This window comes from Varanus komodoensis, unplaced genomic scaffold (genome assembly GCF_004798865.1).
Source record: "Varanus komodoensis strain SLA01 unplaced genomic scaffold, ASM479886v1 scaffold11, whole genome shotgun sequence".
NCBI lineage: Eukaryota > Metazoa > Chordata > Lepidosauria > Squamata > Varanidae > Varanus > Varanus komodoensis.
The window spans coordinates 18,163,010-18,190,646 of NW_025335317.1; the positions used below are offsets into that span (position 1 = coordinate 18,163,010).

The following is a 27,637-nucleotide window of genomic DNA, read 5'->3' on the forward strand; positions in this document are numbered from 1 at the left end:
CCATCTCAGTTTTAGATCTTCTTTCTACTGTAGACTTTGCTCTTAACTCAACTTTGGAATGACAGTGTTTCAGGGTGGAAAAAAAGTAAACAGCCATAATTGTCATATAGTTTTCAGAAGCAGTGCAGTCTTTCAGCCATTCTTGCAGCTCTTGTAATGCTAGGGTGGTTATCTGTCCTGTGCTACAGATGACAGTTCTCTATTTGAAGGACAGTATAATCCAACTCCAGTTTAAGATTTAAAAAACCATCAGGAGTGAGAGTTGCAGAGCCCTGAAGTCGCCCATCAAAATTAACAGACTGAGCAGACACCTAAATGGCCACGGCAGTAAGAGGTGTTATATTCCTATTCAAACCATATACATCATTTCTACATTTGGATCTTTACCTATATAACAGCATATGCAAATTCGATGCAAAGCTAGGCTCTTATTCACGATACATTCCCTCTTTTTAAGTGGCCACCCTACCTCACAGGCATCTTGGAAACATAATCCCTCTTTTCCCCACCACGCTGCCAATAATCATTACCAGGTAAGGAGCAGCAACGTAAAGCTTCCTTCCTGCTACATCACACCTCATAACCTAAATCCATTTCTGGATGACAATTTCTGAAGTCTTCTTGTAGCTATTTCAGCTTACAAAAAGAAGCTGGATGGCAACTGGAACATCACAGTTAATAGACGCAGTGCAGCAAGATCCAAAACGTGAGGTTGGGGTTGATCACTGGAACTAATCGCTCTTGTAGAATAAGGGCAGATGGAGATTTAGACTTCATTAAGAAAGATGAGTCACTTTCATTAGTCATGCAAACTGGGGCTAATATTGTAGACAGGCTTTGGAAATAGCCTGAGAATACATCTTTGCACATCAAGAGCAACTGCACAGTTTCTAATGGATCTTACCTGCACCTGAACCACGGATATTTTAACTTTAATCTCCAGGCTAGCTTCTGTCTAATGGCATGTATATTTTATTTTTAAAATAATAAAATGGCATGTATATTTTATTTTAAAAACTTTAAATTGCTTTCAATTGATTTAAATGTGTCCATATAGCTGAAGCCTAGGCTAACATCTCCATCCACCAGAGGCCGACTTTCCTGGTTGGTATACAGTTTTACAGTTAGAGCTGGGCACAACCCACCTCAGGGGAAAGGAGTGGGCAGCCCTCTCTCTCAAGCAGCGATGGGGTGCACTGGCAGGGGTGACGCCCAAGGGTGCCAGCAGGTATGGCTGCACTCCGTCTGAGCAGGCACAATATGGCGAACTCTGACCGCTATCAAGCTTCACTTGAAGGCTCTGCTGAATCAGACCAAGTCCTAGTCCAACCCATGCAAAGCTGGGTATATTTGCTAGTCAAAAATAATAGGGAAGCACACAAACTATGACCTGCTACCAGACTCAGGACACTCAAATCAAGAGCTGTCTATTCTATAATCCTACAGTCCTGAAGTTGGTTGCAAAAATACTTTTCTGTTGGCCAGATGATGGCAGGAGGCCTTGGTATAAATGCACCCTGCATTTATACAAAGGGAACCAATCCAGAGCCTTGGTACACTTGGCATGTGTGATGCATAACACTGTATCTTGGATGGGTGGAGCATTGCCGTCTTGTTCCCACCTGCATCAGAACACAGGGTCCCAGACAGCTCTTCCGTGGCACATCCACACGCCTGTTTCCTTGGAAGTAAGTTCCACTACGTTCAGGAAGTGTGCACTGGATTGCAGCCTAAACTACATTCCAGGTGCAGTCCATGAAGTTCAGGGTTCAGGCCTCAAAGTCCCTGACAGCCAGCAGGGTAGCCAGCCAGAAGCGGTCAGCCCAAATCAGACTGAGAGCAACCCTCCGAGGTTCAGGCCAGCCATCTGTGTCCAGTCTTCCTATCTGGGGTCTTCTGTAGGCAAAATGGGTGCTCCACCAACAAGGTACCAACTTTCCTTAAATACAGTATCCCACACAGGGGCTTCAAAACCTGCTGGTTTAGCAGTCAGCCTTGAAGTGCTCCCCACACACCCCACACTGGCAGAGTAGTGGTGAACCTGAAAAATCATGGAGAATGGCTAAGTTGAAGGCATTCAGCCTGGTGGATCACTTGGGATGCCCCAGTGTATAAGCGCATTGTACCATTCAGATCAGGCTTGCTCCAACTCGGTGCCTTCCATTTGTTCTGCCCAACGGCTACCAGCATTCCTGAACCTTGGTGAAGTTTGAAATACAAAACATCTGAAAGGCTCAGGTGCAGACTGCTGGTGTAGATTCATTCAGTCAGTCAGTCATTCAGTCAGTCATTCCTACATGTGTGTCCCGCCAGTTTTCCTCTTGCAAGGAATCCAAGGCAGCTTTTGTTGTTCTCTTCCCCTCCATTTTATCCTCATGATAACCCTGTGAGGGAGGAGTCTGTGACTGGGCCAAAGTCACTCAGTGAGCTTTCCCGCCAAGAGAGGAATGGAACCGGAATTTCCTGCTTACCAGTCCAACCACTACTCTCTTTGGCTCTTGGCACTGCTTGAACTGGTTATCTTATTACTTGTCAACCTCCTTTTTAGCCACTGTGGAAGGTGTGTGTGCGTGTGTGCGTGTGCGCGCGTGCGTGCGCGAAAGAGAGAGAGAGAGAGACAGAGAGAGAGATCAAATTCAACACTTGAATTGAAATTTTTGACCTTCATCTTTCATATAGACCCTTATTTCTTGGCAAAACCACCACAAGTACCAATTCTTTATATGAGGGTACACTATGGGATGCTGTGTGAGGCTTGATAATTGGTTATGTTTAGGCCACAGATTTGCACCTCCCCAAGTCAAGGAAAATGGGTAGAGCTTGGACGAAATGAGTCTGCTTTTGAGATAGGGTGTGGAATTCCATGTTTGCTTAGTGGCAAAGATGAAATGTTGCATTTCTTTCCCCCCTTCAATCCTTTTCAAAGTGTTTGTTGTTCTTGTTTACTGAAAGGGTTTCTGAGTTTTTAAACATACCCCATCAGTTTCCCACCTTTCCCTCCAGGTCACTGATGTATAGCTCTTACTTGTATGTAAGGTCAGAAAATGTATGCAGAGCAAAAGGACAATCATGTTATTATGTGATTCACACTGGCAGTAATTAGCAGAGGAAGAGAGAAAATGTTTGCTGCTGTAGCAGCCATGACAAAAAAAGTGCCCTTCTATTTTAATTTCACAACAAGGCGCAGAACAGAGTCCCTGTGACATGCTTCCTTTCTCCCCTGGGAACACCATGGAAAGTGACAGGGCCGGTCTCTGAGGAGCAAGTTGGAGGAACTTATTATCCAAACCAAGCTCCGGGTCACTTTTCAAGGTGTTGCATCAGGCATTGGCTCCCTGGAGTGATTCTTCTGTGAGCCACACTGCGTTCTCCTTTGACCTCCCGCACGATCTTTTTGGGGGCAAAGTAACAGTTCAGCCTCCCCTGACCATTTGCTCACCAGGTACTTTAGACCATCCCTGACCATCAGCCCTGCTGGATGGGGCTGATGGGACCTGTAGGCCAAACCTCTGGAGGGCTGCGATATTGGGGGAGAGTGTTATGAGTGGGTCAGTTGGACAAAACGTATTGCATCATCCACTCCTATGCACAGAGATTTTTACTGGCTTCTCTGAGGGGTGGGCAGGATGTTGCCATAAACTTAGCATACCAAATAGAGAAGGGCAGGCATTTCTGTTGGCTAGGATTTGTCCCAGATGCTCAGAGATGCAGACTGGTCAAAGGGCAGTGCCAAGGGATGAGCTGCACATGGGAATGAGCCGTCACAGCTAAGATGCCCCCCCAATTGTTTTCACAACTTGTTGAGTACCATGATTTTCAGCACAGGCAGTTCACGTATTCCCCTGCCAGGCACCAAGGGCACAGCATGAAAGCTTGAGAAATCAGAGGAGTTCTGCACATGGGTGAAGTAGCCTTTGCTATAGAAAAAAAATAAAAGAATCCTAACAGCCAGTGTGGAGGACCGGTGGGAATGTGGGACAGGGACTCAGGAGATGTGAATTCTGGACTTCCCTGGGACATGAAGCAGCTCACTGGGTGACTTTGGGTCAGCCACTCACACTCAGCCTAACATACCTCACAGGGTTGTTGTGCAGAAAACACAGAGGGGAGGAGCATGAAAGCTGTTCTGAGGTTCCTTGCAGGAGGAAAAATGGCAGGATATGAAAGACATAAACTAAATGGTAATGATAAAATAATGGATATTTATCATCGTAATAAATGTGTTTGAAGACACGTTTATTAGAATCTTTTTAGACACAAGAGTCTGCCTTGTCATATGCGCAGACAAACGCTTGCTCATGACAGCTCAAACCAGAGTGAATATCTTAGTCCTTAAGGTGTCATGGGATTCTTTAGAGTAGCAAATCTAAAGGGTTTGCAGGATAGTAAATGAAAGCTCCTTGAATTCTCAGGTAGTGGAAGAGATAGAGATGATTCAGACATAACACCCAGCACTTGCTTTACTCCGCTGAATCCCTGATCTCTAATGCCGCCTTCCCCAACATGGTGCCCTCCATATGTTATGCCCACAGCTCCTACTGGCCATGTCGGCAGGGCCTGATGGGAGCTACGCTCCAACTACAGGCTGAAGAAAACTAACGACTCTCAACTGAATGCCTGGACTGCCTTCATTAAAAAATACTGAATTCATCATGGTACAAAGTTTTGGGCCCAATCTGTGTTGACAAATGTCAACAAAGGTCGAAGTCAGCCTTGGGCTTTAATCTTCTTTGTGAATGTGGGGCTTCTACAGCTGAACTTGTGCATACTACTTGGAAAATCATAGCCATGTACCTAGAACACCGGATGTTTGCTGGCCGCTGGTGAAAGAATCAATGAAGGGCATTGCTTCCTTCTGTTTGACCCACAGTAGCTTAGTGGCTTGGAAGCACATTTTTGGTTTTGGGCTAGGCTTATGCCAAGAAGTCTCACATGAAGATAATGAAGCAGCTCAATGCTGCATGTAGTTTTAGGATAGCTGAGTCAACATGAATGGAAATGCCCACTCTGGCAGGTAGAATTTTCTTATCAGGCCATGAAGGATACACTAAAGAGTCATACTGAATTCTACGTGACCCTTCAAATAACTGAATACTATTCAGAATAGGATGTTTTCCCATCAGGAAAGCATGGCTACCTAATGAATGGTTTTTAATCAAGGGTTTTATACTCTGGGGCATCCTTGGAGAAGACTGTACCTTCAGGGCATCTGGCGTGTCCTCCAGGCAGTAGACTTTCAGGTTGTACTCCAAAGAGGTACAGAAGGTGGGAGCAAAGATGGCGAGCTGAAGTCTCTTGATGGCTGACCGAGAGCAGGACTCTCCCACGAGGACGTATGTTCCGAGCTGTTCGAGAAGAATGTGGCAGCACTTGGCTTCCAGCTGGCAGTAGCAGGGAGTGTTTAAAGTCTCCTCGTCCAGAGTTACAACTTCCTGGAGAAGAAGTGGGTAGAAAAGCCACAGGCATAAAAGCTTCCTTCTGGGTACCTAGTTGCTTGGCGGAGTCATGATTTAAAAGGCTAGTCTCACTATTTATTAGCATCTGGGCTATACACACAGTTAGCATCTGCTTTTCTGTTTTGTCTAAAGAAATACTGCACCAAGTGAACCAAAATTCCTTGGTACAAAATAAGAACTACGGCTTGCATAAGTTGTGCAAATTTATTATTTCTCTGGTTTTGCATAATTTACTCTTCCATTTGAAGGTTATTTTGCATAATATATTCTGCAATTTTAACTGCTAATTATTTTGCACACATTATTCTACTTCTCTGATTCATGGAGTGGTGCATATATATAGGCTAACTATTAAAATAGATTCCGCAATCTTGTAGGTTCTGTGATTTAATAAGATATTCCATATATTTTCAAACTTATCTTTACAATCGTGAAGGTAAAGGTGCTTTGTTTTTAATGGGAGATTCTGTGCAGTTGAATTTTGTTGCCAATGTCACATTCTAGGCTTTCAATGCTTTTCTGAAGTTCTGCAGGACGGCAGCATCCGCTTTACCCTGGTAGCAAAGCAGCAATGCAATACTTGCATGTTCTATCTCTGCATGTAATTTGGTCCTGCAGTGCCCCTTAGTGGAAAATACAAACATTGCCACTATGGGCTTCTGTTATAATTATGCTGCTCCTAGCATTTAATTCAAAGCCATATATTAAACGTACACACATTCTAGACTTGAGAGTGTAATGATATTCCCTATAAACGCTAGGCAACCAAAGGCCATTTACAAACCCCCCCCCCCCCCAATTTGTACCATGCTTGTACCATGCTTTAAGCAATTTGTACCATGCTTAAAGGAAGAATTCACGATTTTGAATCATGAGGCTTAGCAATGTTAGAAACGGACAGATTATTTACTGGGGGTGTGTGAAGAAGGTAAACATAGAAAAGATCTGCTCTACAGATTGCTGAACAACATACACAAATATAACTGCATCCTTTTGGCTGAAAATGAATTCCCACGTCATTCCCGTCATTCAGCTTACCTCCCAGTTTCCTTGGTGGGAATGAGTTTTCAGCTGCAGCATCCAGTCTGGAGAACTGACGTCTGCACAGTGTGGCACAGTCAGGATGACGGGGCGGGATAAGAGCAGCCCTGTGGGCCCGCAGGTCACCACGGGACTCAGCACCGTCTGTGTGCCTTCCGAGGGCAAGCTGGAGGGTGCAAGACGAGAAAGGCCTCAGTTGCGCTCACACACGCCTCCGGCAAAGGAGCCCTGCCCTCTGCAGTCTTGGCCCTTGCACAATTGTCTTGGGTTGGAAACGAGCCTTCCTGGAGGGCCATCCAAGATCGGAGGAGAGTGGTGGGGATGAGCAGGGGTCCAGGCGCTCCCTACATTCCTCCTTACAAGTGCCAGTCAGTGCAATGACTTGGGCCGTTGTCAGCTAAATGAGGATGGGGAAGCTTGAACCAAATGGTACAATGTTTTGTTTCCAACCTGACTCAAGTCATCTTGGTTAAATAAAGCCCTGAAGGAGCAGGAACAATCCAAATCTGCCATTTTTGGAGGAGAATCTAATAAAACAGTAAAGGTTGAATTACCGCCACCTTCAGATCTTTCCAACTCTGTCTAACCTTTCTTAAGGGAGTCTAAGGGTTTGTACTGGTTTGGCAATTTCTACCACCTCCTGCTTGCCTTTCCTTATCTCATGCAACAATCTACACTTGCCTGTTTGCTTCCCAAACAGCACTGGCCCAAGATACTTTGCTGTCTAAAGCAAACCTGTCGAGGTTTCTTTCTGCCAGTGCTTTAAGGCACCAATTGCATCATTTGGACACCAGTTCCTCCTTCCCAGTGCCTGCTGATGAAAGCGAGCAACGGTTTGAGAGGGCTGGCTCTGTTCCAGAAGTGGAAACCGTTTGCTTTATTTTGTCTTCTGCATTTCCTTCTTCGTCTAGACTTAATTGTCTAATCTGCTAAGTTCTATGTTTTTATAATATGATTCATTATTACAGCCCTTATCTTATAAGTGTACTACATGGAGCTTTTAAGACTACTTGAATCAGGGGAATATTATAGCCATATTCTTTGTATAGAAGCTATCTGCATGGATTTATGTTTCTGTGTTGCAACATTGTATGGTACTATTGATGACTAAGTACAGGGTTTGTTTCATGTTTTTGCTTTACTAGGATGTTCAAGCGGACTACGGTGACAGACTTCGCATACAAGGCTGCAATATTATGTATGCGCCATCTTTAATATATGTTGGTTAGTGCATCCACTGAATCCAGAGAGATTTGAGCAACTGAACTGCGCACTGAACTGCAGCCTACAGAAAGATCCAATCAATCTGTCAGCCTGTCTAATGATACAGCTGCCACAATGCATGTCCCTTCCCTTTGCCTGCAACAGGATATTAAGCAATCTAACTGTGTCCAGGATTTGTGCCAAGGGATGGAGGAACCAACCCTTTCGGAGCTGTACAAAATTCTCTGCAAATAACTTAAAAGTTTATTGTGACTTGCTCCTTTTTTCATTTTGACCTGTTTTCCAGCATTTTGAACAAGAAAGGTTCATGTTTCTATGTGTACCTTTCAAAAGTATGTGCTTTTCTCCATTGACAAAAATGAAAAATGTGTATTTTAAAGTGTGATTAAAAAAGAAAAAAACACTCATTTTTTTCAGACTTTATCCAAATTTGGAAATTTGCAGATATTTCTCAATAAAAGTATTCCCACTCAGGAGCACCTTTTTGGGATTGTGTCCTGGACTGGCTAGGACATGCATGCTTGAATTATGAACAGAAATGAATTTCTCATAGATCAGTCTTGGTGCTCTTGAGTGGAGCAATGAGGAGGTGGGAATGAGAGTCGAATAAAGACAATAGCAAGGGGAATTAAACAGAATTAAGCAGACGGCCTGAGTGCTAAAGAACTGTTCCACTGTTACATTTACTCATGTTGGCTTTGGATTCAGTCCAGACTAAGTCAGCAGTGCCTCGTTCCCACAGAAATCAACGGGGCTGATTAACTCTTCGTATTGATTCCAAGGGGACCTACGTAGTGCAACCAGTGTAGTCTGGATGCAACCCTGTGGGCTTGTGTCTGGGCAAAACAGGGGTTTCAGAAACAGATGGCGACACAACACGCATGAGGGTAGGGGAGGACACGAAAATGCAAATCAAAACTCCCCACTGGGCAAGGGGTCCCAGCCGCTGTGGGGCTTTTCAGATAAGGCAGGGCAGAATTAACAACAGGCCGAGCTCTCCATCATACTCACAGACTGTTTTCTGTTTTGTTGATCATCAGGTACATTTCGTAGAATTTCCCTTGAGGAATGGCTCCATGTGGCACCAACAGACTCACCCCTAAGAAGAAAAGTGGGGCGTGAGAAACGAACACAGGCACTCCAGTATGTCAAAAGGTTCACTCCTCAACAACTCTGCAACATAGTCTCTGATTCCAGCTTCTTCCGCAGGTCAGGAACACCCTCTGCCCTTTTGCAGCCAGTATGGGAAGAACTGCCCTGGCTGCTGCTCAGGGGTCACAAAAGCAGTCTTGGAGAAGAGGGTAAGAAAGAGAATTTGGGGTGGGCTGGAGAGGACAGCATCACCCTCAAGACATGAGGATTCTGGCAGTGAGGCGGCTTCCTTCGCTCCCTGCCCAAAACTGCTGCATTATTATCATTTATTTGATTTATAGAATCACACCCAATGGACCCAAATGAGACCCCCCCCCCCCCCCCCCACACCGGGTGGTGGATTCTAGCTATTTTGCAGAGGAGCCCTCTAATTGGAGGCTTGGAGGGCTACCCAAAAGACTGGACTTTATTCATGCATGTTTTCTGATTGAAAAATATTCTTAGACCAATTTAAGGGGAAAAGCTTCCCCTTAAGAGATCATATACAAGTATACAGATAAATACACAATATAAAACACTATAAAAGCTAAGAAAATATTTTCTAAGTATTCTTAACAGAGGAGAAAAAAATTACACTTCTTAACTCTCTTTCTGTCACTGTTAATATGACATGATTTTGGGGTGGCCATGGATTATGCTTTGGAAAGTTGACCCATAATACCTCTGGTCCAGTTTAGCCCAGAAGGAAACCAGAAGCCGATTTCAGCTCTGTGCGTTACGTTTTGCTTTTTCACCCCATCTCCACTTAAAGAGACCTGCATCACTGCACAGCCGACCTTTCCCTGAAGGCCTTGGAATAGTTGCAAATGTTCCCGGAGAGCGGGAAGAAATGTCCAAGGGCACAGGGAGCAGCATTCCTGGAATGGCTGCATAAAGTCAATCATGGGCTGGCGACGGGGGAATAAGCTGCAATCCAGACAAGACGGAAGGACTGTGGATATCCCTCTTCTAGACAGAGTGATGCTTTCCCGAATTATAGCAGGACATGGCCAGAAAGTACAAGCAGAGAAGAAACAGAGTGCTAGATTTCAGGAGCAAGGACTGCCCTTTTAGGGCTCTCAACTCTCCGGAAAGGGGGCACAGCTGTCTTAGAGTTACCCAAGTTATCCGCAGCGCCATCTGGACTATGCTGGTCCATCCTCCTCTCTGCCTCCCTCTTGTTCCATGGGGTCCTTCCTGCCGTTACGAAAGCTCCCTTCGTGCTGAGGCTTACCTGTCCCGGGGATGGTGAGTCTTCCTCCCAGGCAGCCAAACGTCCCAGTGGCACTGTTCCCAGGCTCCCGAGGCAGGGTCAGGAGCTGCTGAGAGCCCATGGTCTTATTCCTTAGGTTCATGAAATGGTTATCCCTGAGGTTTTCCCCTGGGAAGGTGCCTGGGGGCATGGCTCCTAGCAGGTCTGCCCCCTCGTGCATCCCGGGAGAGGATGATGCAGTGGAGGAATTATATACTTTGATCTTGAGATTAGGAAGTGGGTCAAGCAAGGGAGAGTTGGTCATCGGGATCTTGTCGGAGGAATCTTGCAAGGCGTACATGGGCCCACGGTAGATGCCCGCGTTGGCTGTCAGGTCGGGCTGCATTGAAGGGTGCAGCAACTGGGGAGTGTCTGCAAAAGGGACCATAACAAATGTTGAATCGTAGGCAAGTGTATCATAATGGGAAACACAGTCTAAAAACAAGAGTACATACTAGTTCAACTGCAACTGCCTTCGTTTCATAAAAATTTGAAAGGAAACTATTGCAATAATTTATCATGGCTACTGTTACTGATTAACATAATTAGTAGCCCTTCTGCAACACGAAGACGTGGTGAAATTCTAACATTGTGTTGTGCTAACCTTGCGAACAAATGGCTGAATATCTGAACATATGTCGCTTCAATTTAACTGTTTAACAGGGTTTATGCTTATGTTTTTAATTTAACGTTTTAAAATTTTAACACTGTATTATTTTGATGCTTGTACCACTGTTTTACCACTCTTGTTTTATTCTTGGTTATTTTGTTGTCTGGTTTTATGGCTGTAAACTGCTCTGAGGACATTTGCCAGTTGGGAAAGTAAACAAAATAAATAAATAAGTTACGCAAATAATGGATTTCAGTGTATCACCACCATTTTTAGCCTGTTTGCTAACGTTCTTCCTTTTAAAACATTTTAATAGTCATTTCAAGAAAAAAAACAGAGCATCTCGTGGCACACTGAAGACTAACAGATTTATTCCAGCAGAAGCTTTGGTGGACCAGAGTACCCATCATCAGACACATGGGATATGTGGGCAGTGCACACAAAAGCTTATGCTACAATAAATGTGCTGTTTCTCAGGTGCCTCTAGAAGCTGTGTTGTTTTTGCTGTGACACACTAAAGGCAGCTAGCCTTCTGGAACATGTGATGTAGAGAAAATGGAAGCATATTCTCTGTTTACACCCGACTGAAGAGATTCTATGATTCATAGATTCAAAGCGACTGTGATTCATTCAGAAAGAGAAAATGTTATCTCAATTCATTCTGAAGCCACGGATGGATGTTTTGCTACTGGAAGTAGCCTTATTAACTCTCCCCAAAGAAGGCCAATGCTGAGGAAAATAAAACAGATAGTAGCATTTGGGGCTTCACTGCTTTTACACTGCAGGGTGGGTTGTTGTATTTTTGAATGCTCCTCTCCATGCAAAAACTACCTAGGTGTAGTAATTAACCTTTAAATCCTAAACCTCTCTCCCAGTGTGGTATTTTACTACCTGCAAGGAGCTTTTAAGTGGGGGAAAGCATTCTGAAGGCTGAAGTCCCACCTGTCATTGGAAATGTTGCAGCTCATGCGTAATGGGCAGGACAGCTCTGAGATACCAGCAAACTGCTTCTGTCCAAGCGATTTAGTCTTTCCTCTGCACGTGAGTGCTTTGTTTTATCTTCCTCATGCTATTATACTTTGCTGTACATGTTCCATCTTATTTGGTGTCAGAAGTGATTTTGTTAAATCACTTAACAATGGGATATTCTCACTACATTAGGCAAAAACTGAGGTGCAGAGAATGGGTGTTTCCTGGGGAGGTCCAGGGGGCTCCTGGCTAGCCGGTGTTGAACTTTGCTTCAAATGCAGCTCTCTGCCCAACAGAATCAAGCCAAGGGTAGGGACAGCTGAGCCCCTGGCGAGGAGGACAAAAAGACCCTCTGGCAAAAGCTCCCTGGAGCCGTGCCTCCTCCTTTGCACCCCTGGAAGCTGCCTATTCACCCATCTCTTGCTCCAACCTAGACCACGGTGGAGAGAATGGTCACCACTGCTGATGTTCTGTTCCTGCAGGAGCACAGCCTGGCAAACCAGCCAAGGCCAGTATTGATGAGAAACAGGAGGAGCAAGAGCATCTTCTGGGGATACTGGTGGTGGAAAAGTACTCTCACTGAGGGGGGGGGGCACTGCTTTGCTCAAAGGAATTAGAAACGGCCATGCTTGGTTCTACCTCCTCCTCCTCCAGCCACAACACGCAGAAGAGACACACAGAAGAAACAGGGTTCAACCCCAATGAAAAACAAGCTGGGGACTTACCATGTCTGGAAGTCTTGAAGTTGACGGGGTGGAAACCTCCTGTCAGAGCGGCTGAAGAGTCCGTTATGTCGGTGTCAAAGTCCCGGCAGCTGCGCCTGTACACCACCACTCCGATCGCCATTAGGATGACGACGAAGACAAAGATGGCCACCACGAGTCCGGCATACAAGGCCACATCGCCAGTAGCCTCCAGGACTGTGGGGTCAAAAAGATAGATTAAAAGGGAGCAGCCACCTCCTGCCTGTTTGCTCATTTCCTTATTTGAACAGTGTAGGCAGTCTCTGCACAGGACTACAAGTTCCATCAACCCTGCCCAGAATAACCAATGGTGGGGATGATGGGTTCTGTAGTCCAACAAAATCTGGACAGTTCCTTATCTTTGATTTTAAATATACCCCATTGCTGACTTAAAACATTAATAGGTTGTTTCTTCAGTAAACTACCCTTCCATAACAACCTTTGAGCCTGCAACTCAGAATCCAAAGCTGAAACACTGTAGGGGCAACCACATTTTCCTCATTCATGCCATGATTTTTCTCTTGGGTTTTGTGGAAAGAACTTCAGATAATAATGCCTGTTTAATCTTTTAAAACCTTTTTATTTCCCCAATATTTTAAGATCTGATTATTGTTTTTAAAATGGGTTTTTATTTATTGTTTGATGCTGTGCTTTATTGTGCTTTGTTGTACTACCGTCCTGAGACCCAGGTGAAGGATGGGATAGAAATGCTTTTAATAAATAAATAAATAAACTCTCTGAAACAGCAGGCTGTGAACAATAAGTCCCTTAAACTTGAGTTCGCAGCTTTCTCACGGTCAACCATATCCAATTCCTACTCAGGACTTTCATTTTTAGTGGTGTGATTCCTGATGCCATGCTATAGAGCGCAACTGTGCGGGGGGGGGGGGGATCACATGTTTTTCTCTTTTACGATCTGAAGAAGGGGATAGGAATTTGGGGACAACCTGTCGGCAGAATCCAACACTGGGATGGATGTTCATGTTTCAAGATCAGCAACTGTAAATCCACCACAGCTCTGAGAAAGGGGGCAAGAAGGGCTGTCAGAAATGGGCTCTCTGGGGCTTGGAAGGGGAGTAAAGCTGGAAAGGAGAAACAAGCTGGGCAGGATCAAGCAGAAGAGCAAGCGATAAGGGCAACCACAAAAAGGGAATGCCAACAAAGAAGAGCCCTGTATGAAACTAGAACCACTTGTTCATGTGTCAGTTGGAGAAAGGCAAAGCCAGAAGCTGTAGAAGACAACCTGGGCATTCAGCAAGAGTTCTGAGCACTATGGCTCAGAGGCAAGAGAAAGGAGCACCCACCAAAAGTCGCTGGTTCAAGATCTGCCACTCCTAGCATGGCATTGCTTATCTCCAGCTGCCTGCGCTATTAAATTAGTAGACAGATAAGCTTGCACAGCCACACACTGGACTAATCACAAAACCCTAATTAACATCACCTCTAGAACCATCGATTTCTACACATTGCACTATGACTTTCTGGTGCACAGAAGGGGCATAGGAAAGAAGGAATCTTATCTTGATATTTTTAAAAGGCATATTTCGGTGTATATGTGTTCTGAGAGATCGAATGCACAGAGAGGGTTGCTAGTCCCTGAATCAAGTCAGGTTCATTCTGGCAGCAAACTGCTCATCACTTCTGCTGATTAGGGAACAAAATGCCATCAGTTCCTGAGCAGCCACGCAAGCAATTATGTTTGCTGCCACTCAGGCCCAGTCATATTTCTCCCCCTGCAAACTATGTTGGCTCTCATCTTTAGCATCTCCTTGCTCCATAAAGTTTATTCATGTCAAAACTTTTGGCCTTGGATTCAACCTCTCCCAAGTTTTGCAGATAAATCTAGCCAAGTAGAACTGCCGAATGTCTGGAGCAGAACTTGGCACCATCCCACTGGAATCAATAGCAGACATATGTGGTTAATTTTTTCTGGATTTCATCCAGGATTGGGACATGGTGAGCGTATGCAAAATTTTTGCCATCTTGAAGATGTTACAAGGGCACTGCCTCCAGATATAGCAATAGGCTGGCATTTGCATTGCCAGAGCTAAGTTCCTTTCCTCTATTCCCTCCTCTTTCCTCGTTTTCCATCTTTCTTGCTTCACAGAAGACTCCTTTCTTGCTTGTCCTGCACTCACATATCTCATCTTTCTGAAGGGAAAATCTGGAGGGCAACTTGTTACATGGCAATTATATCTGGATTACATTTAACACTGCATGTGAGCCTCTGGGAAATATTTTCTTAAGGGGGTGGCAGGTATAGTGAGATGAAAAAGGAGTGAATGGGATTTTACAGGCACTGAGGAACACACATATTATAGAGAGGATTTCGCAAAGATTGCCAAAGTAGATAAGGGAGCCCCCATGTTGGCTTCCATCATTAGATTCCACTGAAGGCATTTCTCCTGGATTTGGATTCCGAGGTACAATACACAGCAAGAACCACTACTATTTTAGAGCTTGGAGTGAATATTTATCAGCTACAAGTCAGTATTACACATTACTACAGCCCAAGAATATAGGTGGTGTGCTCAGCCCAAGCTAGCTCCAATCTCCAGCCTGACAGTGGGAAGGGAAGGGAAGGGAAGGGAAGGGAAGGGAGAGCGAAGGAAGAGTGAGGTCACCAGACTCACAAGAAGAGAGGGTTCTGAAGCGGGTTTTGGAGAGAAAGACACAGAGAGCGCCATGCAAGATGGGGTGGACAATTTCTGGCCCTCAGATGTTTTGGCCCTCCATAGCCAAAAGTGAGGGATGGCAGGCGTGTGGTCTTGCAGCCAAAAAACATCTGCCCACTCCCAGCATAAGGCCTGTAAGCGTTTTGAGAGGAGGGCTCAGGCATAAGGAGTAGGCTGGGAGAACAGGCACAGCTGTTTAAAAAAGCAACAGAATTTTAGTTTTATGAGGATGACAGAGTTGGAAGAGTGACATTTACTGAACCATGATTGTCACCTCTTTATGTGATATTCAGTCTGTATCACAGAAGAAACAAGACTATTACTGGCTAGACTAATACAGACAAAAATATTTACAATATTCTGCACTGTGTACACCTCATGCAGAACCAACTACACCAGGCTTTCCCTAACTGGTGCCATCCAGATATTTTGGACTTCAACTTCCATCATGCCTAGTCAACGTGGGCAATGGCCTACAATGGGATTTGTAGTCTAAAATCTGAAGGGCAACAGGTTGAGAAAGGCTGAACTCTGACTATTGTGCTGGATGTCCATAAAAAGTTCATGTTTACATCTTATTGTCACTTGGTGCAGCTACATGATGGCAGGAAAGGGACAGGACTGTGATAGGAATACACCCTGCTCTGGCAACCCAACCCAACCCACCCCACCTTCCAGGGTGTTACTGCTGTGCGTGCATTATATGTCAATGTTTTGCAAATAATCAAGTCACTTGTGAGTGACAGGAAGGAGATGGGGAAGAAAGCCCCCAATGCTGGGACAATTTTTTAAAAAAACTTTTCTCTATTTAATAGAGGAATGGACAAACACTTAAAAACATCTCTATAACTTCTGTGATTTATTATTAAAGGAAAGCTGAAGATACAGATAAGGAGCAAGAGACATCAATGAGGTCCCACTCATGTGCCTTATTATGTGAACCGGAACTGAACCAAAACCATCAATACATTATAACTGTGGAGTTTGAAATAGCTCCTTTTCAAACAAACCTAGTTTGCTCTGCAAGGCTGGCCATGTACACACCGCTTTATCCCCACTTAAATCTTCGAGGTTCATTTGAGCTGCATTCAACCTGCCCGAGACTGCACGGCCTGCTCTGGAAGGGAAACATCTCCAGGACAAGCATCTCCAGGACTTAACCCCAAGGAGCAACAAGTGCTCATCATCAGACCAGACCAGACCAAACCAAGCCCTCAAGTGAATAACCGTAAAAGAAAATGCTCATGAAATGGAAACTTACGGTGACTTTTGGGTTCGCCTACAAATCTTTTATCTGTTAGGAAAAACAAAGTTGAAAAGAACAAAGGTTGAACAAATGAGGATGATGACAATGAGGGTGGTAATAAAAGAAAACAAGGCATGGGTGAGCAGCTCTGGCAAACCAAGGGGAAAGGGTGCAGCTGAAAATGCAAGCGTGATGGAGTGATCCCTGCAGATGGAGCCTCACAAAGTGCACTGGACAGGTGGGTGTGTCTGCCCCCAATAACAGCACAATCGCCAAGAAACGTCGCAGATGCAGCCTCAGCCGTGGCTTGAGAGACAGCACTGATGGCACCAGAGCAGCCCTGCAGGAAGTAAGGCGTGCAACCTGCATGGATCGTCCTTCACAGAGGACAATCTTGGGCCTGGATTGTCGAGAGAGCTGCCTGGGTCAAAATATAAAGGTTTAGAGGTAAAGAAGCACATTAAGACGGGAGGGCAGGGAGGGGCCCTGAAGTTCCCCATCAGTACTTGGCCCCTGGGCGGCAGGCTGAGCGGTGGGCCACCTGGTCCAAGTCTTCCTCTCCACGGAGAGATGTGTTGCTCTTCTAATCCAGTTACAGGAATGATGACAACACGTGCCTCTCTAGCTATGCATCTGCATATTTATTTATAAAATTTGCATGCCGTCCAATTACTTGCCTCTCTGGACGGCTTACAACATGGATAAACTGACAATCCTCTCTGGTATATGGAGCATATACTAACGTGCTCCGTGCCCTTGTCTCGAGCGAAGCATTTCCTCTTTCCTGGCAACAGGCAAAGGGCCACCCTTTGCAAACCCAGACAAAAGGGTGCATAAGTTGTGCAGCATTTTGTTTCCCACAGCCCGGCCGGATGCCGAGCATGCAGCGAGAGCGCTCTCCCACTGATGCTCCCCCACAGTCCTGTGGCGCTGCAGACTCTCAGTCGATGGAGCATGAGCTGAGCCGCGAGGCTGTAGGCACCTACATCAGGGTCCCCTCTGGGGTCTCTCTGTTCCTCCCAAAGCTTGCCATGGTTTGCTGTTGGGGCCAAACTAGATGTTCTTCGTATCACACACAGCAGAAGTATGCAGGATGGGTTTCCTTGCTCCTCCGTAAGTGCGTGAGGCCCTATTTCAGATCAGGACTGTGCTGATCTGGGAGAGGGGAATGCAAGTTTTCCCTCTCCCATTTGCCACGCTGGAATCTCGCCCCTTGCATGTTTTTTTTGATAAGTCTCAATGAATTCCAAATAAGATTTTTGTCTTTTTTCAAAACTCCTCACAGGTGGGAGAGAAATTTCACATGGAAATGGGAGGGGGAAAGCTTAATTTGCCCCTCCCAAATTGCCGTGGTCCTGATCCAAATCAAGCCCACAAGGACTTACGCAGAAGTAAATAAATCGATCACACGGAGTTCTTCTATATGGATTTTTAAAAAGTGTTGTTTGTTCCTCTGAGAGATACACATCAACTTGCAACTCATCTGGACAGAAGTGTTGAGTAGCCACATTAGAAGTCTTGCCCTCCCACCTTCATTAGTGAAGCCTTGTTATTTATGAGTATACAAATGCACCTATGCACCCACTGATTCATCACTTTAATAGCTGCTTAGCCAGTCCTGCTTGCAAATGTTTATTTACAGAAGAAAGCCATTGTTACTCCATGTTCCCGCCTCAAGGTCTCTCCTTTTTGTTCTTCGTTATAATGGCACATCTATTTTGCTGTACCAGTCCAAAGCTGCCTAGTTACAGTTCTGCAAATTCTGCTTGTATTTAAGAGAAACAACAACCAGGAACCAAGCCTGCAATTCTAGGAAGAGGATGCATGTATGAATGGGAATGAGAAATGTGTGAAGGTTAAATCAGCACAGCAAGGGACAACCAAAAAATAAAAATATAAATAAAGGAGGAAAAACAGCTGAAATGTAACAAGAGGGCTGGTCTGGCAATACCCTAAGAATTAAGCTGTTAGGGCAAGCATCCAAGTGTCTCAAGTCTACTTCTGATTTCCTCACACTCCCTTCTCATTATGGAAAACAATGTTTCAACATTCTTTTCAACCTTCAGGACTTTCAATGGAGACTCCAAACATCAAAGCATTGATTGTATTCTCATCAAAGCATTGATTGTATTCTCTACCATCAGCACGGTTGGGGCATTCCCCCAACTCATATAGTGAAAGGCACTTTAAACAGATTAAAATATGAACTGAGAAAGTGCTGGGAAAATCCAAAGGACCTATTTTACACGCTGTGTCACATTCATATATTAAACCTGCTGCAGCCGTAAAACCCTTGTAAGGTGGTCTTCTGCAGCCTGGTGGCCTCCAGATGTGCTGAACTACAGCTCCCAGCAGCCCACCCAGCCACATCTGGAAGGCTGTCAGCTGGGGAAGGCTGTTCTCAGGTCTCTGCCCGCTCCCCATGCACTCACTCCAATCAGTGAAGGAGGAGGGCCACGCCTGGATGCCGTGGCCTCTCCCTTTGCTGCTGCTTGGTTTTCTTCTCAGTGCCTTTTTCCTGTTAAGTGTTAACTGCCAGCAGCAGCCTAGCACTGAGCACAGCTTGGTTCTGCCTACAACGGCACCCGACCTCAGCTGTCATGACGCCTTAATTTTCTCCAGCAATAAGTTTCTCCAGAGCCAGGAGCTACTGAAAGGCAGGGAGCTTTTTTGAAGAAGCACATCTCTGTTTATCAGTGCAGGGTCCCCTCCTCCATACCCTCCACTGCATGCCAGCACGATCAGCCCTGAGATTTCATTTGAGACGACACAGAAACAGTCACACAGCGGGGACACGAGGCAGGGCTGCAGCCTGTTGGCAGGGAGGGTGCTTGCTTGGGGAAGACAGAATTCCGGCAGCAAAATAAAAAGCCCGTCAAGTAGCACCATAGAAATCAGCATGCCAACAGCAGGGGGCAGCACTGATCCAGTGATTTTAAAACATCAGAATGAGAGATTTTAAACATTCCCTCATCAAAAAGGATATTCTTGTAGCAAATTTTGATTTTCTGCTAATTTGGACAGTTATTCACATTGGCTTATCCAAATATGCCAGTTCTCCTGCATCTCCAGCCTTACCTAAGGTTAAGGTTAGGTAGGTTAGCAGAAAGGTTAAGACCAAACCACATTTGGAGTTCATACACATAGGTTAAAATACTGGTGGTCACTGGCCCATCCAACCATTCTACCACCACTCCAGCCATTGGCCGAGCTACTGTGATGACACAGGATGTCCATAAATGGACAAAGAGGTTAGACAGAAGGTGCCAGCAACAGAATGCTGATGAACAGCACCCTTCTCTGAGCTAAGTCGAAAGGGTCCTACAAGGCCGAAAGATGGAGGGAGCTGCGCGATGCTGGGCAAAGGCGCTTGGCGGGCTGCAGGGGCGTGAGCTGGGGAATCAGCACTGCCAATGAAATACGTGTGTTGTGGATTTCAGATACCGATTCAAGCTAACCAGCTGAACATTTGGCTGCAGGGGTCTAGAAGTTGAGACCTTTGAGGTCTGAAGCATCAAGAACTTCATCCATTAAGTGGGCTGGACAACTGGGGATGAAGATTTATATAGGCACAAGTGCAATGACCCATCATCAAGGTTTATATACAGAAATAGGACCCTTCGAATCTCCTCAGCATCAGAGGAAAGGGACAGATCCTCACAACACAGCAGGGGTGGGGTGAAGTTTGGGCTGCAAGCATGCCCAAGATGAAATCACCCGAAAGGGCGCCTGTGTGTTAGCCATAAAACAACTGAAGGAGGAAGTCTCTTGTTATTGTTCAAATGTCCCCTGGGCTCTATGTGTGATGCTAATCTAAGAACACCTCATATGAGAAAGACTGCCTGCAAATTTAACCTCTTCCAACCATCTGTGAGGGTGAGATAAGAAACCCTTGTGTTTCTGAGGGAGACAGGTGTCTTTACAAGCCTCATGCAGTACTGGATGTCTAAACTTGCAACATGCATGCTTTAAGCCCACCCGTTGGCTACATCCTTGAAGGACCATCTTCCTAGTCAAAAATACATGTTCTAACACGCGGGGTACTGGTGGCAAAGCTTGTTGTCAAGTGGCATGGAGGTCTATGCACTCTGCACAAGATCCAAGCAGGGTTCGTGTTTATTATTGCTTCACAGTTCTGCAGCTAAGCCTTGGGAATGAACGTAATTTCTGCAGTGAGTGAGATCTGGATCAATTTAAGCCGTGACACCACCCTCCCAAAGCTGCTGCCATCCAGCCTGTTGTGCAGCAGCAGGACTACAGCTCCCACAAGCTCCTCTGAGCACCTACTGGTTAGGGCGATGGAAGCTGTAGTCCAATGCAACTGGAGGAGAACAGGTTGGGAGAGGTTGCCATGAGGTCATGCAAAGCCAAAATCTCCACTGGACAACGGCTGCAGAAGTGGAGGAAAAGAAATGGAATAACCATGAGATGTGGGCTGGGTCTTTTATTTCCACGGGGCAACAAGACGCCATCCACATGTCCTTGATCCTTCTGGTGTCTTCTCTCTCTCTCTCTTCTATGAAGAAGATACTTAGTTCCTCTTCTCACAGTTACATGCCTTGGTCTCAAGGAACAGAAGAGGCCCCCTGGCCATCCTGACTTCTGAGTGACAGCATGGGAGCCTTCAAGAATTGCTCTCCCACCTGCTCTCAGAACATTCACATCCCGGATTAGGAATCAAGCCTCAGCAAAGAAAGGTTAGTGAAAGCTAACCTTTACCACACAGTTCTCTGAATGTTGCTTTCTTCTTCATTTGCTGGTATCACAGAAAGGAAAGGTCCTCAAGGGGGCATACAGAGCATCCCTCTAAATGAAAGACTCTTGCCTCCAGAATAACCCACAGATCCTTTGAGCTGCACACGCTTCCACATCAGTCACACGCATCCTTTCAAGTTAGCTGGGAAGCAGTACAACGGGAAGCCGTTCAGACTGACTCTAACAGCCTTTGCCAGCACGGAGCCCTCCAGATGTTGAGGGGTTCGACTCTCACCAGCCCTAGTCAGCATGGCTAATGGTCAGGAAAGCTGGCGCTCGAGTCCTAAACATATGGAGGGCACCAGGTTGGGAGAAGGCCATTAACAGCCTTCCCCAACTGGGTGCCATCTGGTAAGCATGTACTTAGAAGAAGCTACCACTCCATGAAAATGTTCTGAAAACGTTCATCTAAAAGTTTGGCGCCAAAGAAACAGGGAAGGCGAAGTTTTGCACAGTAAGGTTTTGCTGCTGAGTCTGCACTCAAGAGCAAGGGTGTGGGACACCTTTCAGAGAAGCCCTCGGGGCCGTGTTCCAGTAACGAGGAGGGCCAAGGCCAAAAGAAGCATAACCCAAACCATTCAACATGCCAAGAAACAAACAGCCCACTTTCTTGCCAGTAACTGCAACACAGAAGAGGCATTTCAAGGTTTTGGAATGGGGGAAATGCACAAAGCCCAGGGAGCCATCAAGCATCGGTGGACCATTGGTGGTCTGGGGGAAAGTGGATGTGGCCTTCTGGGGAGCCCAGGAAAGCAGGATTGGGACCCAGGGAGGCCGGATTTTGGTCATGGCCTGAGGCTCTTCACTCCTGCTAGAGAGGGGTGCAGCCAATCACTGCCTTATGACCTAATGTGATAAACATTTGTACCATGGGCCAACATTTTTTTAAAATTGTGTCCAGATCATTTATCCAGTTCGACTTAGGTGTGGAACAGGACAGGCATAGCTGGGCCTCACAGATAAGCCGGCAACAGAGTCTGGGTGCAGACAGCCTAACAAGGCCCATTCAAGGGCTGAGTGTGGGTTATCACTCAACCACTGCGTTATCATATTATCAGAATCCGGCCATGCTAAGAAACCTACATTTCAACAACAACCCATAGTCCAATGACAATTCAGCACTCTACAGCCCTTGAATGTAGGTTATGTTCTCCAACCCCAGAGAGGTTCCTAGAATCACTTTTCCTCCATGTGCCTCTGACCACCTGGAGAAGGTTCCCTCAGCATAATATCACTCAAGTCAGATGATGTTGAGGCCAAGTGGGTTGGGAAATGCTGGGAGTTGCATGATTTCTTCCTTTCCAACTATGGCATTGGATGGCACCCCAAATAATACAGCTTGCCCAGGATTTAGACATCCGTTGCCTTCCACCAGAGAAAGTCGACTCACTTTGCATACAGAGCCCATCGGTGCAGTTTTTGGAGTCCAGCAGCACTCCGCTGCAGTCCTTCCCGCCGTTTCTGGGAGGGGGGGCCGTGCATTCCCTGCTCCTCCAGTGCGTGCACTCCGTGCTACAGGCCGACCACTTGCTCCACTCGGTCCATGCTCCGTCAACTGCATTGCACAGAAGAGACACCCAAGCACAATGAGAGGAGGCCAGCCAGAGACATAAGTGGGGGGCTGAGGGGGAGGACAAGGATCTGTTGCAGAACTGGCGTGCTAACTGCTGAAAGGACCCGCAGGGGTGGGGCTGCCTCTGCTCAATAAATGGCAGGCCCCTCTGAGCTTAACCGAACGGCAGGATGTCACTGTCAGGCAGAAGGGGGCAGGCATCAAGGTCTCCCAAGCACGTGCCTAGGGAAGGGAGCAGTTCCCAAAAATAAAGAGTAGCGCTCCCATTGGCCAAGCAGAAAAGGAGAGAGGGATTGCTTTGAGGGGCAAAGGGGTAGACGGATTTCCCCCAGACCACAAATGCCAAAAATATAAGAAAGAGAGACAGCAAGAGAAGGAAAGAGGCATCTATGAACTGCCTTCTGCCCTGTGAATCTACTCAGGCCCTTGCAGACCAGCTGGTTCTCCCATCATCGCCGCACGTGCAGCAAGTAGGTATAAGAGGCAGGGCATTTTTGCTAGAGACCACCTTTCAGAGCCCCTTCTGGCCTGTGCGTAGGCAGTGATCAAACATTTATCCATCCAAGATTCTGTTGACTCAGGGATCTGCTGCTTAAGGTGGTTGTCTTCTGACACTGCTGTTTTCTAGTTGTGTGTCAAGGATGGCTAACGGTATGCCAGAGCAATACAGCAGTGGACCAGCTGCCTGGGGAGGTGGTGGTCTCTCCCACACTGGAGACATTCAAGAAGAACCTGAGCAGCCCTCTGAGTGGGATGGTGTGAATTGGTTTCCTGCAGGGGGGTGGACCTGATGGCCTTCATGGCCCCTTCTAACTCTTCCATTCTATGATTCTGTGTTTTGTTCTATTTTTAATTGTCTTGATTGACTATTGTTAATATTGTTTTACTGTATGAGTTTTGGGCCACTTTGAGTATATATAAAAGTAGGATATACATTGAATCCTGCATCAATGAAAACAATATTGGGCAATTTGTGGCCTTCCGGATATTGTGGAACTACAACTCCCATCAACCTCAACCAGCATAGCCAGTGGTAAGGTGCAGCCTAACATCTGTTAGGCACATTCTCTACCCTGATCTTGGGACAGCCTCTCGTTCTCTCTCTCCGGGAAGAATCGGCGCTGGTTCTGAGAAATCCACATCTAATGGAATCCTTGGATGGCAAACCCAAGCCCAGGGCATGGAAACAGAATGACTTTCCATATTAGTACTGAGAGTGTAAATTCCCAGTTTGTATCAGAGCTATTCTTACTCCACCAGTTAGGAAGAAGGCTTTTTCAGGAACGCTTATCTACTGTTATTCCTTCTATTTTGGACGTACAGGCATGAGTGCTGATGCATATGCAACCAAAATAGTGCCATTCACACACAACTGGGACATTTTGGCATGTCTGGGGGAATCCCAGAGCTTGCAGGAATAACAAAAATATTTAGAGGAAACACACCCAACAGAGAGACCTTCTGCAAATAAACAGCCCAGTGAGGACTGAATATATTCACTGGGATCAGAGAAAAAAACCAAATTTATGGCCTAGCTGATACGTGTACTAAGCAGCTATATATAGAAGACTGGTTAAAGAATTTTATGTTAAATGGAAAGCCTATTATATATTATCTATTTAGCAACTGAGAGTGTTACTATTAAGTATTATATATACAGTGATCAAATTAATATAATTGGGTTATTATTTTAGAAAAAGGGAAAATCAACTATTAATTGCTGATGGGTTTGTGGTGAATTATTATTATAAGGTGAATTATTATTTACTTGATGCCTACATTAAAGCTTTTTCTTGTAATAACCAAGTATTATTAAGTCAAAATTGTAGTTATAAAATTGATAGTAGTAATAATAATTATTGACTTTTTGTGTAATTTCCTGCACTTATCACAATAAGTAATTTTTGTGTAAGGTCCCTTAATAGCTTTTCTTTCTTTTGCATGTTACTTTTTCTTTGTTTTTTCCCTTTTATCTATGAAAGAACGTTCATTGAGCATGGAAGGCTGTTTGACTGACTCATCAAGTGATAAAAAAAGAGAAGAGGGAAGAGAGAGAAGAGCAGGGTTGAGGGGGAGGGGGGAATAAATGGAATATTCTGACCGAAGGCTCGGAAGCTGAGCAAAGATATTCTAGCTCATTCGATTTGGAGACCCCACCTGTCTCTCACAATTCTCTCTTGGAATTCCACTCCAGAAAATCCCCACTGCCAGAAACCGCCTTGCGTGGAAGAAGCTGGTGCAGCAGCCAGGTAAGGGACTTGGAAAGGAACGCCCACCTGAGCTGTACTTACCTGGGCACATTGTGGTACAGGCAAGCTTTTGGAAGGATTGCCCATCACAGACGGAACCACCATTGAGAGGCGCTGGGTTGGTGCAGGTCCGGGTGCGTTTCTGCCACCCACGGCCACAGCGGTTGCTGCACGGGGACCACTCTGACCAGGTAGACCAGCCACCATTCACTTTGAGCCAGGAAAGAGATGGAAACAAGCCTTTTTAATCCTAAAAGCCAAGGTAAGGCAGCTGAGTAGTAACACTAGCAATTTAGCCTTTTCGATCGCCTTCTCCCTTCACCGTTGCTTCTTCTGTTACAGCTGCTTCTATGGAACATGTTTCTAAACTCCACCGGCTTCATGTGGCACCTGCAGAAGCTTTTCAAAATGAGCGCGCCAATGGCACGTTAATTGTGAGAGGCGGGGCCAAGCCTGCCTTCTAGCGCATAAGGCTCAGTGGCTCCCGCTTGCCTCTTCCTGCTAGTGGGAGGGGCAAAGCAAGCTAGGAACGCTTGGCCCCAGCTTGGTTAGCATGATGCCACCATTCGCACTGGCTTGCCTTTCCTCAGACAGGAATGCTGAGAGCCAGTGTGGTGTAGTGGTTAATAGCATGGGACTGGGACTCAGATGATCTGGATTCTAGTCCCCGCTCAGCCGTGGAGCCAACTGGGTGACTTTGGGCCAGTCACAGACTCTCAGCCCAACCCACCTCACAGGGTTGTTGTTGTGGGGATAAGATGGAGGAGGAGATGTAAGCTGCCTTGAGCCCTTTGCAGGAAAAAGGCAGGATATAAATCAAAAATAAAAATAAAAAAATAAAATGTACCAAGACTTATGTAGCCACAGCGCTACCACCCATGTTGACTACAAGCTAGAGCCGGGACTCAGGCGCAAACCCAGCGACAGACCAGTGACAGTTTCCGGTTTGGCGTTTCATACCGATCAAAGTCAGGGCAGAGAGTCCCTGGGTTATATTGATGTCCATGCTGCCCAACAGCTGGAGCTTTCTGGGCAGTTTGCAACAGCTCAGCCACTCCTACTGGGAGAAGTCAGGCAGTGGTGCTGAGTCACGTACACTCATATGCCGGCTAGCTCAGAGTAACCCAGACTTTTAAAGGAACCTCTCAGGCACCATGTTGTGCACACTGAGCCGGTCACAGCAGCGCTGCCCGTTCTTGGTGAACGCTGATCCCCGATTCCACATGATCCAGGTGAGCAGCCACTGCATTTGTGGGCAGCTGCACAGAAGAACTGACCTCAAGCCATTTTCTTGCAATGCAGAAAAACTTTAAAAACCTCTGGTTTCCTAAATGCGGTCATGGAAAGCAAAATGGGAATTTGCAGTTGCAAAAGAAACTGAAATCTTGTGTGGAGGAAGTGGGCTCCAGATATGGATGAGGGAAGGGCCCGGGAAGAGAGCACCTGCTTCCTAGGGCAACGGTCCCAGGTTCAGTGCCCAACATCTTTAGGTAAGGTTGGGAAAAGATCCTCTCTGAAAGCCCAAAGAGCTGCTGCCAGTCAGTGTCAACTATATTGAGCTAGTTGGACCAAATGATGTGACCTAGACTGAGGATGCCCCAAGGTCCTATACTGCCAGTCCAGGAGAAAAGTAGTTACACAGGCAATCAAGGCAGGTAAGCGGGAAGGTAGGAGCACCCAGTGAGAACCTCCTCCTCACTGACTCTCTAAATTGGCCCTGGTCTAGTCTTGAAGAAAATGGCAGTCACTGGGCTCGGCCAACTGGGGTCCACATGATGGAACTGGGAAAATGCCCTTTGCATGTGATACTCACTGAATCTTTGCAAGCTTCCCCAGAGATAACCTCCTTCTTCTCAGGAGGAGAACCTCAGTGCTGTGTGTTCCTCAAATCCAAGCAAGGAATGTGAACGTGTCTCAGGCAAATAGAAAATTCGTAACAATTCGGGTAAATAGAAAATAGTTGCATCTGATTTCGTGAACTGCCCAGAGTGATTGAGCGATTAGGTGGTCTAGCAATGTAACATTTTACAAAAAGAATAAAAAGGAAATCCACTGGCTTATCAAAGGATAGAACCACATTGGTAGGGGCTCTGAACCTGTAATTGTGTGCACACTTACTTTGTAGCATTTCTCATGGAACAGTGGGATTTACTTCTGGAAACACATGCTTAGGGTCAGGTTATTTGCATTTAGAATGGCTGTCTTCCACAGTACGTAAAGTATTGACAAACTACTTAAGCATCTTTTAAAAACAACACGCTGTCGCAAACCACGTTTCCTTGTCTTTTCCCGTGAACACGAACTTTTGATAAGCCCTCAAATTCCTGCAATGAGAAGTCTGTACCATAGACAATGACTGTGGCAGTGGTGCTCCGCCGTTTGGCGACGATGTTCTTGGCCACACAGGTGTAGTTGGCGGTGTCGGAGAGCCTCGCCTGCTTGATGATGAGGTTGTGGTCGATGGTGATCAGGAAGTTGGTGTCCCGGGAAGGGTCGATCACATCCTCATTCTTCAGCCACTCCACCTAGCGGGAGAAATAGAGGGGAAGGAGGAAAGCGGTCAAACACGGAAGCTTAGGGAGAAGAGTCGGGACAGGGAAGAAGCAGAGCTGTGGCGAACAACTGCCCTCAGAAACAGAAAAAAGGAGTATCATCTCTGTGCGTGCGTGCGTGTGTGCGCGCACATGCTCCTCATAAACAAAGCAGGTGATCT

General features: G+C 46.0%; 1 protein-coding gene across 2 annotated transcripts in view; it reads right to left on the bottom strand.

Moving 5' to 3' along the window:
- UNC5B (unc-5 netrin receptor B) overlaps positions 1–27,637 on the bottom strand; it is a 195,463-nt gene that overhangs the window by 9,285 nt on the left and 158,541 nt on the right. The window contains exons 5-13 of one of the 2 annotated variants that reach the window (XM_044420500.1): positions 27,269–27,449; positions 24,967–25,134; positions 22,493–22,657; positions 16,363–16,395; positions 12,409–12,603; positions 10,087–10,476; positions 8,733–8,820; positions 6,495–6,663; positions 5,199–5,432 (exon numbers count right to left, since the gene is read on the bottom strand). In XM_044420500.1, the coding sequence (XP_044276435.1) occupies positions 5,199–5,432; positions 6,495–6,663; positions 8,733–8,820; positions 10,087–10,476; positions 12,409–12,603; positions 16,363–16,395; positions 22,493–22,657; positions 24,967–25,134; positions 27,269–27,449 (1,623 nt within the window). The remainder of the gene's footprint in view (positions 1–5,198; positions 5,433–6,494; positions 6,664–8,732; positions 8,821–10,086; positions 10,477–12,408; positions 12,604–16,362; positions 16,396–22,492; positions 22,658–24,966; positions 25,135–27,268; positions 27,450–27,637) is intronic. The other variant, XM_044420501.1, reaches the window with a different exon arrangement.